This window comes from Sinohyriopsis cumingii, chromosome 15 (assembly GCF_028554795.1).
Source record: "Sinohyriopsis cumingii isolate HCF-2022 chromosome 15, ASM2855479v2, whole genome shotgun sequence".
Lineage (NCBI taxonomy): Eukaryota > Metazoa > Mollusca > Bivalvia > Unionida > Unionidae > Sinohyriopsis > Sinohyriopsis cumingii.
This window is the reverse complement of record NC_142975.1, coordinates 18,223,038-18,237,383: the sequence shown is the minus strand read 5'-3', so window position 1 is coordinate 18,237,383 and position 14,346 is coordinate 18,223,038. Positions and strand designations below refer to the sequence as shown.

Here is a 14,346-nt window from a genome sequence, read left to right as displayed (position 1 = left end):
GTTACTCATTAAATAGTATCAAGGGACACAGACTGTATTACTCATTAAATAGTATCAAGGGACACTGACTGTATTACTCATTAAATAGTATCAAGGGACACAGACTGTATTACTCATTAAATAGTATCAAGGGACACTGACTGTATTACTCATTAAATAGTATCAAGGGACACTGACTGTATTACTCATTAAATAGTATCACAGGACGCTGACTGTATTACTCATTAAATAGTATCAAGGGACACAGACTGTATTACTCATTAAATAGTATCAAGGGACACTGACTGTATTACTCATTAAATAGTATCAAGGGACACTGACTGTATTACTCATTAAATAGTATCGAGGGACACTGACTGTATTACTCATTAAATAGTATCAAGGGACACTGACTGTATTGCTCATTAAATAGTATCACAGGGCGCTGACTGTGTTACTCATTAAATAGTATCAAGAGACACATACTGCGTTACTCATTAAATAGTATCAAGGGACACAGATAAGTGACTGAATGTCACAATGCTATGCTTGAGAAAATAGTCCGGATTTATCTGATTAAGTTTATTACTTTGGCTCCATTTGTTGATCATTTTCCCACCATTAAGAACAAGTTACAAAAATTCATGGTTGTCTCAGTATAATTTGTCCCTGTAATGTTTTTAAAGAAACATAAAGATCACTGAATGATAAAACAATGTGATTGTCTGCAATCTTTTTAACTCATATACACATCCTTAGGTAACTATTAATGATACATCCTAATTAAATGACATGTCACCTGGAATTAAATAACCACGCCTAGTCATTAGTACTGCACATGATATGAAATCAGTTTTCTGTTTTCACTCCTATCTCATCTGAATTAGTTTTAAGTTATTTGTGTAAACTGAAAATTTTATGAACAATTGTTACAAAATGAAGTTCTGCTGATTTTAAATGGAACATGATATGCAGTGGCAGTTATGTATGTGATGTACATTAAGCCTCAAGATCCAACACGTTTTAGTGTGCATTGTAATGTTGTCTGACATCACTAACAACAGTAGTGTAAGTATTGACATGTGTGGGTTTGACTAGTGTCAACCGGATTCCATGTCAATTGTGCAAAACAATACTCACAGAATGTTAATATTGATGAGAAACTCAACTCTGCACATTAATGAAAAAAAAATTCTCAAAATTTGGAACTAAAGAAAATTGATATTTATTAATCATGTTTTTGTTACATTTACCAGCCATTTAATACTGACTCCTTTTTTACTTTGAAGATATAGTGCTTTGTTCCATACTTGTTATGGCTTGAGTACTGCAGTTGAAATCCAATCTTATTTATGACCTTAATACTGCAGCTGAAATCTCATCCCTTTTTGTGACTCTAACACTGCAGTTGAAATTTCCTCCATATTTATGACTTAAATACTGCATTCTGAAGTCCCATTCTTTTTATGATTTAAATTCTGCAGTTGAAGTCCCATCCTTTTTATAACTTAAATACTGCAGTTGAAGTCCCATCCTTTTTGTGACCTAAATACTTGTGTTGAAGTCCCATCCTTTTATGACTAAAACAGTGCTGTTAAAGTCCCATCCTTTTATGGCTTTAATCCTGCAGTTGAAGTCCCATCCTTTTTGTGACTTAAATACTTGTGTTGAAGTCCCATCCTTTTATGACTAAAACAGTGCTGTTAAAGTCCCATCCTTTTTTATTGTTTTATTACTGCAGTTAAGTTCCATCCTTTAATGGCTTTAATTCTGCAGTTGAAGTCCTATCCTTTTTATGACTTAAACACTTGTGTGGAAATCCCATCCTTTTATGACTTAAATACTTGTGTGGAAGTCCCATCCTTTTATGACTTAAATACTTGTGTGGAAGTCCCATCCTTTTATGACTTAAATACTTGTGTGGAAGTCCTATCCTTTTGTGACTTAAATACTTGTGTGGAAGTCCCATCCTTTTATGACTTAAATACTTGTGTGGAAGTCCTATTCTTTTTGTGACTTAAATACTTGTGTGGAAGTCCTATCCTTTAATACTGCAGAAAAACTTATTTTTTCAAAACCAGAGGAAGAAAATCTACTGGAGAACTAATTAATATAGATAGTTATAAATGCCCTTCAACATAAAATCATAATTCTTGTGAATGCATGCTGAAATATCTTTGACCATCATTGTTTAATATTTTAACTACAGTATCTATAATTGGGGGGGTTGGGGTTGGGGAGCTGGGATATTCTTTCTAGCTTGAATATTCTTTTGTTTACCTCTAGATAATAATTTTCAACTAATTAAATAGATATAATTATTTTTTTTAAAATCTGATTAAGAATATTTTTTCGAGCTAGTTGGGGGCCAGATAATTTAGTAAAAGATCCATGGCCACTGACCTCCCAACAAATTTAGTGGGTTTTTTTTAGGGGTGGGGTGGAGGAGGGGGTAAAACTAATAATGTAATATTTACCTGTTGCTATTGTGTACCTTATCCTTTTGAGGACATAGATTACCCAGCTTGCTGTATGATGAGAATCCATCCTCCCATAGGTAACTTTCAGAAGATTCTTGAAGCCAATCCTATGACCTGGTGCATGCAGAGAAATTCTCATCCTTTTTCAAAGATGTAGACCACTAACAAGATATCAGTGAATGGTAGGAGGAAGGAATCTGGCAATAGAAGATTGCTTGCTCTCCTTCTCTGAGGCATTTGCCCTGGGCTGGTCAAGATGAATACCCCATCTGATTCATCTGTAAACAGATAGGAGTGAGGTTCAGAGGTGCAAATGTTGATTCCTGCCCAAAAGCAGTTCTGATTTGTCCATGAATTCTGATGATAGTGGAAATCTGGTCAAAGAGAAATCAGAGCCATCAGAGGATCCTGTGTAATTTTGTTTCCAGAAGGAGAAACTCGAGGGTGCACAAGCTTTGCTATGAAGCTGACGGTTCACAAAAGGGATAAATACAGATAAGCTGGCAGGGTCATGGCTTTCAGCACAATAGGGCCATGATTCTGTCTACTCTGTTCTACAGGACACAGACTAATCCTTTGTTCATACCTTGAGATGGAATCAGCTCTGATTTCTTTAGGATGGGTATACGTAGGCCTAACCAGGTCACTATGGACCAAAACTGAGCAGGAGCTTGTCTGAGGGACTCAAACTGGCCATTTGGACCAACCAATTATCAAAATACTGGATCCCCAGTGGCCTTAAATGGACAGCAACTACTCCCATAACTATGGTAAAATCTTTGGGTGCAGATGCTTAGCTGAATAGCAAAATGTGAAATTGGAAGACCTCTCACTCCAAGCAAAAATGTAGGTACTTTATGTGAAGAGGAATGATATAGAGAGGGCCTAACTGCATTCCTTACCATGGTCATGATCTCCATCTTGAAAGATTCCTCCTGCAAAAACTTGTTTAAGGTTGAAAGGTCAATAGTTAGATGAAAACTTTCCACCTTTCTTGGGAACAAAAGTCAGAGACTGGAAGATAGACCCCTCCTTACTTCAACCTTCTGCAGAAGAGAGAGTGGCCTTTAATTATGCAAAGTTTTACTGGTGGAATCACATGTGGGTTCTTACCAGAGGAGGAAGTTGAACCAAAGCTGAATTCCTCCATTATAATTGAGGACCCACCCATCATCATCATGCTTGACCAAGCCTCTGAAAAGACGGAAAGTCTGGTACCTACAGAACTGAAGGAAAAGGTACACATCACAGAAGGAAAAGGAAGTTCCTAAGGTTACTCCCTTCCTTAGAAATGGTTGAAGGGTAAACAAGGTATTCCTCCCTTAGCCTCTCTGGTGACCACAGCTGCAACTAAGGGGAGGTCTGAATTTGGGGTGCTTTCTGGAGCAGGGCAACATGGTTTTCAAGAACCTCACTAAAGGCACCTGAAGGTGGTCATGGTGAACCCACTTCTTAGCTGCTTTTGATAGGCCAGAAGCAGATGTGAGGCATTAGTGTTGCTGGTCCCTTTGGTCCTGGTAAGCCAAAGAAGGAATGAGACCTTTGAAGAGGGTTATTCCTCCAGTGCAACAGCCTGCAGAAGGTCCATACTGTGCTCCAGTAAGGTCTTGGAAATATCCAAAACAACATCCCAGCAAGGGTGGAGAAACTCTGGCAATAATGCTAAGGACACAGCAAAAATTATTGAGATGTCTTGGTCACAGACTCCAACAAGCAATGAAGTGTGGCTGGTGACAGAGAGTCCATAAGAGGATCAGCATGTGAGAAAATGGTGACCACTGGCCTAGACTTTAACTCTAAGGCATCCATTGTTCTGACTGGAAGGTTTGCACAAATCCCAGAGAAAATACTCAGTTGGGATGCTCCAGCATTCAAAGTGGGAAGAACCACCCCCAGTGCTGCCTAGTGCATAATCTCCTTGACAATTTATGATGAAGTCAGGAAGGCCATCCTGGACAGTCTTTTTAAACTGGAGAGAATTTTTGATTCCTTCAAGCGCAAAGGCTTAGGAGAAAGATCCATGGGTAGAAGATGGTGAACTTCATTGACCACCATGTTGCAAGACCAAACCTCTTCTTCATTCACCATCTAGGTTGGTTTGGAGGGGGAAGAGGACTGTAATGGAGGTAGTGCCACCTAAACCTGTTATGTGTTGAATTTATGACAGTCATCAATTACTGACATCATTTGGCTCTTGATCACAGGAGGCAGGACATTTCCCCCAGTGTCACTCTCTTTTGGTGAAGACCTGGAGATAAGGGGAAGGTCTTCCCATATACCAAGGGGAATGTCTTTGATGGCAGACTTGAAAGGAGGGTGAAGGCACCCCTCAACCTTCCTGGGTTGTTTGGTAGAGGACCTACCCCATCCTTTTAATATCTGCAGATTTTAAGAAGGTTACAGCAGTCTATGGGCCACAAAATTGATCTCTTGAGTCTGATGCCAATTGCTGGAAGTCCATGGCTGTATAAAAGAAAAAGATCAATTCCTCCACTGCACTGGATGACCCCATACCCCATAGCAATTAAATCAAACAAAATGAAAGGGTTTCAATAGCAAGGAGGATGGAGACTCAACTGGAGCTCTATCCCCATAACAAGGTAGCTCCAAAGATTGCTGGCTGGTACTTGTAAACTGCTGCTTGACGGCCAGTGACTGGTGGATGGTGACCAGTGGGTAACAAGTGACCAGTGGATGGTGCTTTGCGACTGATGCCTGATGCCCAGTGAATGGTGACTGAATACCTGCCATTGACCAGTCACCTGTCAGTGACTAGTCAGGTGCCTCTGATATGTAGGAAGAAAACTATGAGGTAGTGCCCACCCTCCTCCCTTTATATATCCATCTGTTTTAAGTTCAGTCCCAGAGCTCACCTGATAACAGACTGGTAATCAATGACTGGTAGATGGTGAACAGTGCTGAGTGCCCAGTGGTTTGTGCCTGGTGCCCAGTGACTGTTCATCTGCCATTGTCCAGTCACCTGTCAATGACTGGTCAGGTAACTGATCTGGAGGAAGACCTTCCTCAGATCTTAAAAACATCGATCATAACTCTCCCTTTACAGAGTGGCTTGAATGGGTTTGAGGGTCTGAGAGGGTGCTGCTCTTTTCTCATTGCAAGAAAAGCTTCTCTGCCATACAGGAGTGGAGAGGGTGTTAATCCTTCCTCATGGAGGTGTGACTCACTCTCCATCTGCTTATTTCCTCTTTTTGAAGAGACTCCATTGCCTTATGCATCTCCAAAGAGATTGATCCAGTTCTACTATGTGACCCTATTCCAGAAGTGCTTCAAAAAGACCAAACAAAGTGTATAGACCAGAAGGACTTTGTGGTAGAAAACCTAGAAAATTGTAATGAATATTAGGTAGGGCTCTTCCTCCTCCCTATGTATGTCCAACTGTTTTCAGTTTAGTCCCAGAGAGACATTACAGACTGACTCAAAATAAGGTAATATATTTGACCGCTATAGTTCAAGCCCTTTTAAGAAGACTAATCATTGTGCAGTTTCTCTCAAAGGACAAATCAACAATATGAACCTTTGAAATGACTATCAACATCCTTGATTTTGAAGAAGGAATAGTTAAATGCAACATGGATTTATATGACTTTGGCATTACAGTGGCATTTCATGACATGTACTTTAGTCTGGTTTACAGTCTGTAGCATCTGACCCTACCTGCATAACATGTAGATTTTAGAAAACCATTAGCCAGACTAAACATTTTTTATTTTTGGTTCAAATAAATACTCATGTGCAATTGTGGCTATAAAGGTTTAAGTAAAGGTCAGTGGTGTTTATGCACTTTATCTCTCTGTGATATCATGCTTCTACCAGTATAGTTTAGAACAATGGGCAATTTCCTGTAGATCCTTATATGGGGTCATAATACAAAGAATTAAAGATCTGAGATGTTCAATGAAGTCATTTATATTGTTGTAGAAATGCATATTTTGTCAAGAATGAAGGGCTGGCTTCATTCTGTAGATGATAGCTTCTGACACCGCACATATATAATAAAACTGGTGATGCACGATGATTGTGGTTGTAAATGGCAGGTGGTCATTCATAGCAGAGGCAGCTCAAAAAAGGTTTTTGTTTATATCTATATTATAATTTTTATGTATGTAACACATGTGATAACACCTTATGATATCCCAAATGAACCATAACATCATCCAAAGAAAGGCATAATTACCAAAGATATAAATATGTCAAAGTAATGTCATGACACTATGGCTTGGTTTTTTAAATCAAATCAGAATTTTTCAATTTGTGATAAATAAAATCTTACATCTGTTCTAATTTTTTAAGAAAATTTATAAAAATCATTGAATAATTTCCATCTTCCACTTGCCAAGACTCGCAAAAATAACGTTTTTACTCATTTCAGGAATTTCATTTGAAATGAGCAATTTGTAAGATTCTCTCCATACTGAAATATTTTAATTATTGATGCACAAGTGTATATCTTTACAATCATAAACATGGGTAATCTATTATGATATTCCTCCCACTTACTTTCTTATGTATTTTATTCATATTTAAAGTACTCTATCATCCAGCACTTTCAATTTGTATACTACTTATGATAGTACCCTATGTTTCAGCACTCTCAATTTGTGTACTACTAATGACAATACCCTATCATCCAGCACTTTAAGACCTTTCAATCTGCATACTACTTATAACAGGATCCTATGTACCAGCACTTTCAATTTGTTTACTACTTATGCCAGTACCATAAGGTCCAGCACTTTCAATTTATATACTAGGTATGGTATATTTGTTTTCCATGGTAACATATAAGTATTTTATGAAGAAAATTCCAAGTACCACAAGGCACCTCTACACAACTTGCTTGACATTTATGCCAAGCTTGGTTGAAATAAATTCAATAGTTAAAAAATAATATGCTTTAAAAATATTTCTCAAAAGACATACTCCATAACTTTATTTTCAAGATTTTATAATCACACAGTACCGAGGGAAGTAATCATAAGTTTTGTTTCAGAACTGAAAGTATAAACTTTAGATTGATGATTAACCAATAAATTGAAAAAATGTTAAACAATATTGAAATAAAAAATTGTGAATGGCAAATGGTATTTCTGTATTGCTAGTTTAATAAGTATCCCAAATTTCACTGAGAAATCTTAAATGGCTTTTGAGTTTTTCCCCTAAATAGAGAAGAGTGGTTAATGGATAGAAGATGGACAAACAAACAAACACATAACAAAATGAAATATTTTGAGTCATAATTCAGAAATTGAAGTGTGTATTATGGACATATGGAAGAACTGTTAACTTGTAAAACTGTGACACTGTTAGTCCAAGTAATTTACTAAATTTCAAAGAGACATTTTAAATGGTTTTTGGAGTTTGCCATATAAGCTAAAGTATGGATAATGGAATAGTACAAGGAATGAGAGACAAATTGATAAAAACATTAAAAATATTGAAACTGATGAACTGTGAACAGCAAAAGGTTCATCACTAGTCTAATGTGTGCCACATATACACCACTAGTCTAATATATGTGCCACATCTGTACCACTAGTCTAATATATGTGCCACATCTACACAACTAGTCTAATATGTGTGCCACATCTACACCTCTAGTCTAATGTGTGTCACATCTACACTACTAATCTAATATGTGCCACATCTACACCACTAGTCTAATATGTGTACCACATCTACACCACTAGTTTAATGTGTGCCATATCTATACCACTAGTCTAATATATGTGCCACATCTACACCACTAGTCTAATATGTGTGCCACATCTACACCACTAGTCTAATATGTGTGCCACATCTACACCACTAGTCTAATGTGTGCCACATCTACACCACTAGTCTAATGTGTGCCATATCTACACCACTAGTTTAATGTGTGCCATATCTATACCACTAGTCTAATATATGGGCCACATCTACACCACTAGTCTAATGTGTGCCACATCTACACCACTAGTCTATTGTGTATGCCATATCTACACCACTAGTTTAATGTGTGCCATATCTATACCACTAGTCTAATATATGGGCCACATCTACACCACTAGTCTAATGTGTGCCATATCTATACCACTAGTCTAATATATGTGCCACATCTACAACACTGTCTAATATGTGTACATCTACACCACTAGTCCAATGTGTGCCACATCTACACCACTAGTCTAATATATGTGCCACATCTACACCACTAGTCTAATATGTGTGCCAAGAGAGATTTCTGAAAAGGTTTTGAACTTTTGCCATTAAAATAAAAGTGTGAATAATGATAAGATGTATATACAGACCGATGAACAGACAGACAGACAATTACACTAAAATACTGAAACTACAGAATTGTGGACAGAAAAAGACACACCTGCACATTTAGTTTTAAGAAGTGTACCAGTGTTAACATATTTTGAGATTTATGCATAGGAAATGAAGGTGTGTATGATTGATGGATGGATGAACAAACAAATAAAAATATTAAACAGTGTTGAAACTTTTAAAAATATTATAAATAGAAAAAGATGCATCTTGACTAATAGTTTAATATATGTAACAAATTTGGCAAAGATATCTTAAATGGTTTTGCACTGGAAATGACAGTGCATGCAATGGATGGATGGATGGGTGGACAGAAAAATGGACAAAATAAACATATTGAAACTGCAAGATCATGAATAGCAGAAAGAACATCTGGACTTTTAAGTCCAATATGGGTGCTAAGTTAGAGATACCTTGAATGGTTTGAGAGTTATACTCTGGAAAAGAAAACATTTATGGACAGGCAGATGGATACTGGCAGACAGTTGATATTGGCAGACAGTTGATATTGGCAGACAGGTGGATACTGACAGACAGCAGGACATTTCCAGACAGATGGACATTGGCAGGCAGATGGATACTGGCAGACAGTTGATATTGGCAGACAGATGGATATTGACAGACAGCTGGACATTTCCAGACAGATGGACATTGGCAGACAGTTGATATTGGCAGACAGATGGATACTGACAGACAGCTGGACATGTCCAGACAGATGGACATTGGCAGACAGATGGACACTGGCAGACAGATGTATATGGACAGCTGTAGCTATTTCATTTTGTATCACATGCTGGTGGGTGGATGGGCTTATAAAAAGTAAAATAAACAAATGGTCAAGCAGAGCACAATAACCTTTAACCCTGACATCAGGCTGATATTTAAACCAGAAATGTGCTCATAGAATACAAATGCCCCACTAACATGCCAGAGATTTTATGATATGCAAAACTTAACCAGACTGGTGGATAGTCAGACAAATGTAGAGACAGACAAGAGTTATAGTATAAGCACTGATATGTACCAAAAATACACTAAATATCCACAGAATTAACTTTTGACTGACATGTAGACATGTACAGTACGAAATCGTCTTGGACAACATCTAGGATCAGACTTATTGAAATTCTGCATATGCATTACTACTATGTTTGGAGTTTTTAAACATGCATGTATGAAACTTAAATAGTAATTTCTCTACAGATTTAATGACAAAAATAAAATTAAAAACTGTGTCTACTGAAATCTGCTGGCAGGGTGACATATCTAGGATAATTGGAAATGGGGTAGATGAAAATATTTGTGAAAAAAGTGACCAATTGGGTACAAAATTTTATAAGTAAATTGCTAAAACTATCAATTCTGAGGAATAATTAAAAAAAATCTTGAGGATTTTGTTTCCAACTCATTCTTTGATAATGGTATTATTTAAACTAAGACAACAAAAATGTCTGTAACAAAGTCTGTTCAGAACATCTAATAACTAATCAGATGGGTCCAAGGTCTTGCTTGAAAGTAAAAGTAAAATAGCATTATTTAAATGATAGAGATGTTTGACATTTGTATCTATTTTTCACAATAATAATGCTGTATGCATATTCAGCCTAACTGACAGAATAAGGATTCCATTAGGCCAACCTTTAATGTAACTTATTTATGGCAACAACAACGACAAAAAATTATTGAGAATTACTCCATAATGTACAAGAAATTCCATGTTGTTAATGAGTATGGGACAGCATTAAGTAACACCGATGGCTTTAAGTAACACTAACAGCTTTAAACAACACAGACAGTTAAGTAACACTGAAATCTTTAAGTAACACTGACAGTTAAGTAACACTGAAATCTTTAAGTAACACTGACAGTTAAGTAACACTGACAGATTTAATCAACACTAACAGCTTTAAATAGTACTGTCAGTTAAGTAACACTGAAATCTTTAAGTAACACTGACAGTTAAGTAACACTGACAGCTTTGAGTAACACAGACATTTAAGTAAAACAGCTTTAACACTGACAGCTTTAAGTAGTACTGACAGTTAAGTAACACTGACAGCTTTAAGTAGTACTGAGAGTAAAATAACACTGACAGCATTAAGTAGTACTGACAGTAAAGTAACACTGACAGCTTTAAGTAACACTGAAAGTTAAGTACCGGTAACACTGACAGTTAAATAGATAAGAAATAAGACAGTCTTTCAAGCAACCCTTTGTATAAGAGTATGGATAAAGTAGGGCAACTTTTTAAGAAAAACAATTGGGGAATAGGAGAAGAAATATTGTATGAAATTTAAGTAAATTACTGAAAAATGAGAAAGTTTGTAGACTTATGTTTGTAAACTTGAACAAAAGCATGCTCTTACATACAACATGAGTTTGGTTGCTTGGCTATCTTCCTTCACATCCAGCTCCACGTCATAGAGACCATGTCTGAATTTGCTTAACTACGGCAGATGTTTATGCAATATGTCATCAATTTTCAACATAAAATTGAAAAAAATAGGGACAGTAGAGCCATTTTTTGGAAAAAGTAGGAAGTTTGACAAAAAGTAGGAAAAACTAGGGCTGCTGGAAAGACTGTTATAAAGACAGACAATTAGATATACAGTTAGATTATGCTATGGACATCCAGATCTGTGTGTCTCATGATGATGCTGAAGTGGGAAGATAACTAATCTCTATATTACTAATGTTAACACTGGCAGACAGACAGACAGATATGAATAAAAATGTTATATGAGGCTGGTAACAAAGATATTTTTTTTAATTAATTGACTGACTTACAGACAGATGGACAGAAAGACCTATCTATAGGGGTATCCATCTGTATTCCAAGGTGTTGCAGATGTTGAGACTGCAATCAATGTTAAAGATACAAAATTCACACAGAAGCACCTACTACCTGCAATAAGGGTATGATACACACATATAATTCTAGTAAAGAAGACAATCTCATAGACACACATAGAGACAGGAAGGCAGAATAAAACAACCTTATCTGTATATACTCTCTGATGCCACTTAAGATGGGATGGAGACAGATATAAACAGAAGGAAAGACTCTTACCAGTATGTATTCTATGATGTTGCTGAAGATGGGACAGTTGTTTAAAGGCTCTCTCACAGTAATGGCAGCGATATTTCCTAACATTTGAATGGACCAGGCTATGCTGATTCAACTGCTGTCGAGATCGAAAGCCTTTGTAGCAGTGTGGACAAACATGTCTCCGATCTTTGTCTATAATCACTTGTTCCCCAGGAGGCAACCCTTGCTGTTTTGGTGAGCCATTTATCTTCATTTGTGGTTTCAATCCTTCCCCATACCCCTCATTTTGGATCACATTCGGTCTTGTTGGCACAGATTTATTTTGTTGCCATGGCGATGATGTTGGTTTGATGTGGGGTGGTGGTGATGGCTTCTGGTGTGGTGGAAGATAATGGTGCCCTGGGGGTGGTGGAGGTGGTGGGGGTGGGGGTGGAGGGGGTGGGGGTGGAGGCTGTTGTTGCATCTGGTCAGCTTCACCCATCCTATCTCTGTTAGAAGACAGTAACCAGTAAGTCAGGAAAAACTTGAAATTTTCATACCAAGGGTCCACCCCAACCCCTGGTGGTGGTCTATACATTCTATCAGAAAACTCAACCAAGTCTCGAGAAAAATTGTTAAAACTGTGTAATCGATCCAGCCTGAAGTGTTAAAAGAAAACCAACAAATAAAATTTTCATGGAACAATTATTTTCACTTGAAAAATTCTTCAAGCAGCTGTGCAGTTCCAGTAAAAATTAAAATAACTTCTAGGTAAACTGCAGACATAGATAATGTACATCCGGGTAATCAATATGCATGTCGTCTGCATGTCTCCTAGCTTTTCTCATTTTTTAATTCCAAGATATCCCTTACTCCTCTAGTGACTCACATGGAAAGTCCAGACTCCCAAAATGTCACTCCAATGGCCCCATGTCAACTCCAGTACAAAATGAAGAATTATTAGCTAGTGATCTTTTCAGCCCCATATGCACCACCAGACCATCAATGAATCACCTATTACAGCTATGCACACCTCTCACTGTAAAGGTAGATGTAAGCTATGTACAGATCACTATCAGTTCCTTAATACTTCTCACTGAAGGGTTATCATACCTGTAAAATTGTCCAAACCTAATGTCAAGTTGAATAAATGTGGTAACCTCATTAGCACATGGAGTATGTATTATAAAAATACAACAGTTCTTTTCTTTCTTTCCTGCATCTTGAAACAGCAGACGAAATTAATAGTTAAACTAAGATGTTTGTCTGTACATGCAATTGCAACCAGTCTACACTGCTTATTCTGACAGACTGAACCTATAGCTGATCTCAAAATAGATCCAGTTGGCTTGTTTAAAAAAATCCCAGACAAGAAAAATGCCAAACATGAATTGAAAACAGCCAGTTGTGATAAAAGTGAAAAAAAGAGCCTTGGGTTATATAATTTCCTGTGGTATATTTCTGCACTTCACTCTAATAAAAATTCAGCACTGCAGCATTATACACTAGGTATTTTCAATGTGTATAATTGGAATTTAAAAAAATTACACATGCATAAAAAAACTATGACATCACCATCTAGCCAAGCAATACAACATAGCCAACTGAATTCACAGACAGGCACTCTCATTTTACTTTTTTTACATTATAAAACAATCTATAAAACCATTGCTGCATAACATGAAATGCAGGTTGTTTTTTTTCTTCAAATTAAAATCATTAGTTGGAGCCAGTTGTAGCAGACGACACACATAAAAAGTGGGCTTTTGAATGACTTGGAGCTACTGTGCAAAAAGAAGCCTGAATACAGTTTAAATACTGCTTTGTATCTGAATAAGGGCTTGGCAAATTGCCCCAGGCCATTTTTTTTTTTTTACACAACGATTTTTAAGACTTTTTCCCCCTCTCAACCATGTCACATGACAGTGTTTTCTTGCAGTTATAAAATGAACCTGCAGTATGACAGGCTTTATGACTTGGATCTCTGCCATATTTCATTTTCTGCGGCAGTTATTACATCTGCTGCAGACGGCTTTTCTGTTTTTTCTTTTTTCAAATTTGCATCTGCATGAAAAATAAATGAGGTCTATTTTTTGCTATGGTTTCTTGCCACTGCGCAGTAGATATTTTTTCCATTTATAAAGCTAACATGAGTATATCACAGCTTGTGCAGGCCTGTGCAACAAATGCAGTGCTGGCAGATTTTTATTGGATGAATAAATGTACATGTAGGTAATAATATGTAAAAATGGAAAGAAGGGGAATGAAAGCAGACGTAATGCATGCATGCATATAAAGCAGGAAATTATTTCAGAAATCTTCTTGACATTTGGCAGCGAGTTAAATTTTAGTGGCATGTAGATATTCTGAAGAGACAACAAATATACTTCATGACTGAATTGATATTATTCCTACAATAAGTTAATAATGAAGAAAACAGGCATCCATGTATCCTATATTTTTTGGAACAATTATTGATAATAAAAAAATTGTTTTCATATTTAAGAAATATAAATAAAAGTGAACATG

The 14,346-nt window shown here is 36.8% G+C and overlaps 1 protein-coding gene across 1 annotated transcript in view; it reads right to left on the bottom strand.

Moving 5' to 3' along the window:
- The window catches only part of LOC149781360 (uncharacterized), a 193,082-nt gene extending 179,522 nt beyond the window's left edge, over positions 1 to 13,560 (bottom strand). The window contains exon 1 of the mRNA XM_089935449.1: positions 11,860 to 13,560. Coding sequence (XP_089791575.1) covers positions 11,860 to 12,415 — 556 coding nt within the window. The 5' untranslated portion in view covers positions 12,416 to 13,560. The remainder of the gene's footprint in view (positions 1 to 11,859) is intronic.
- Between the last annotated feature and the right edge of the window lie 786 nt (positions 13,561 to 14,346).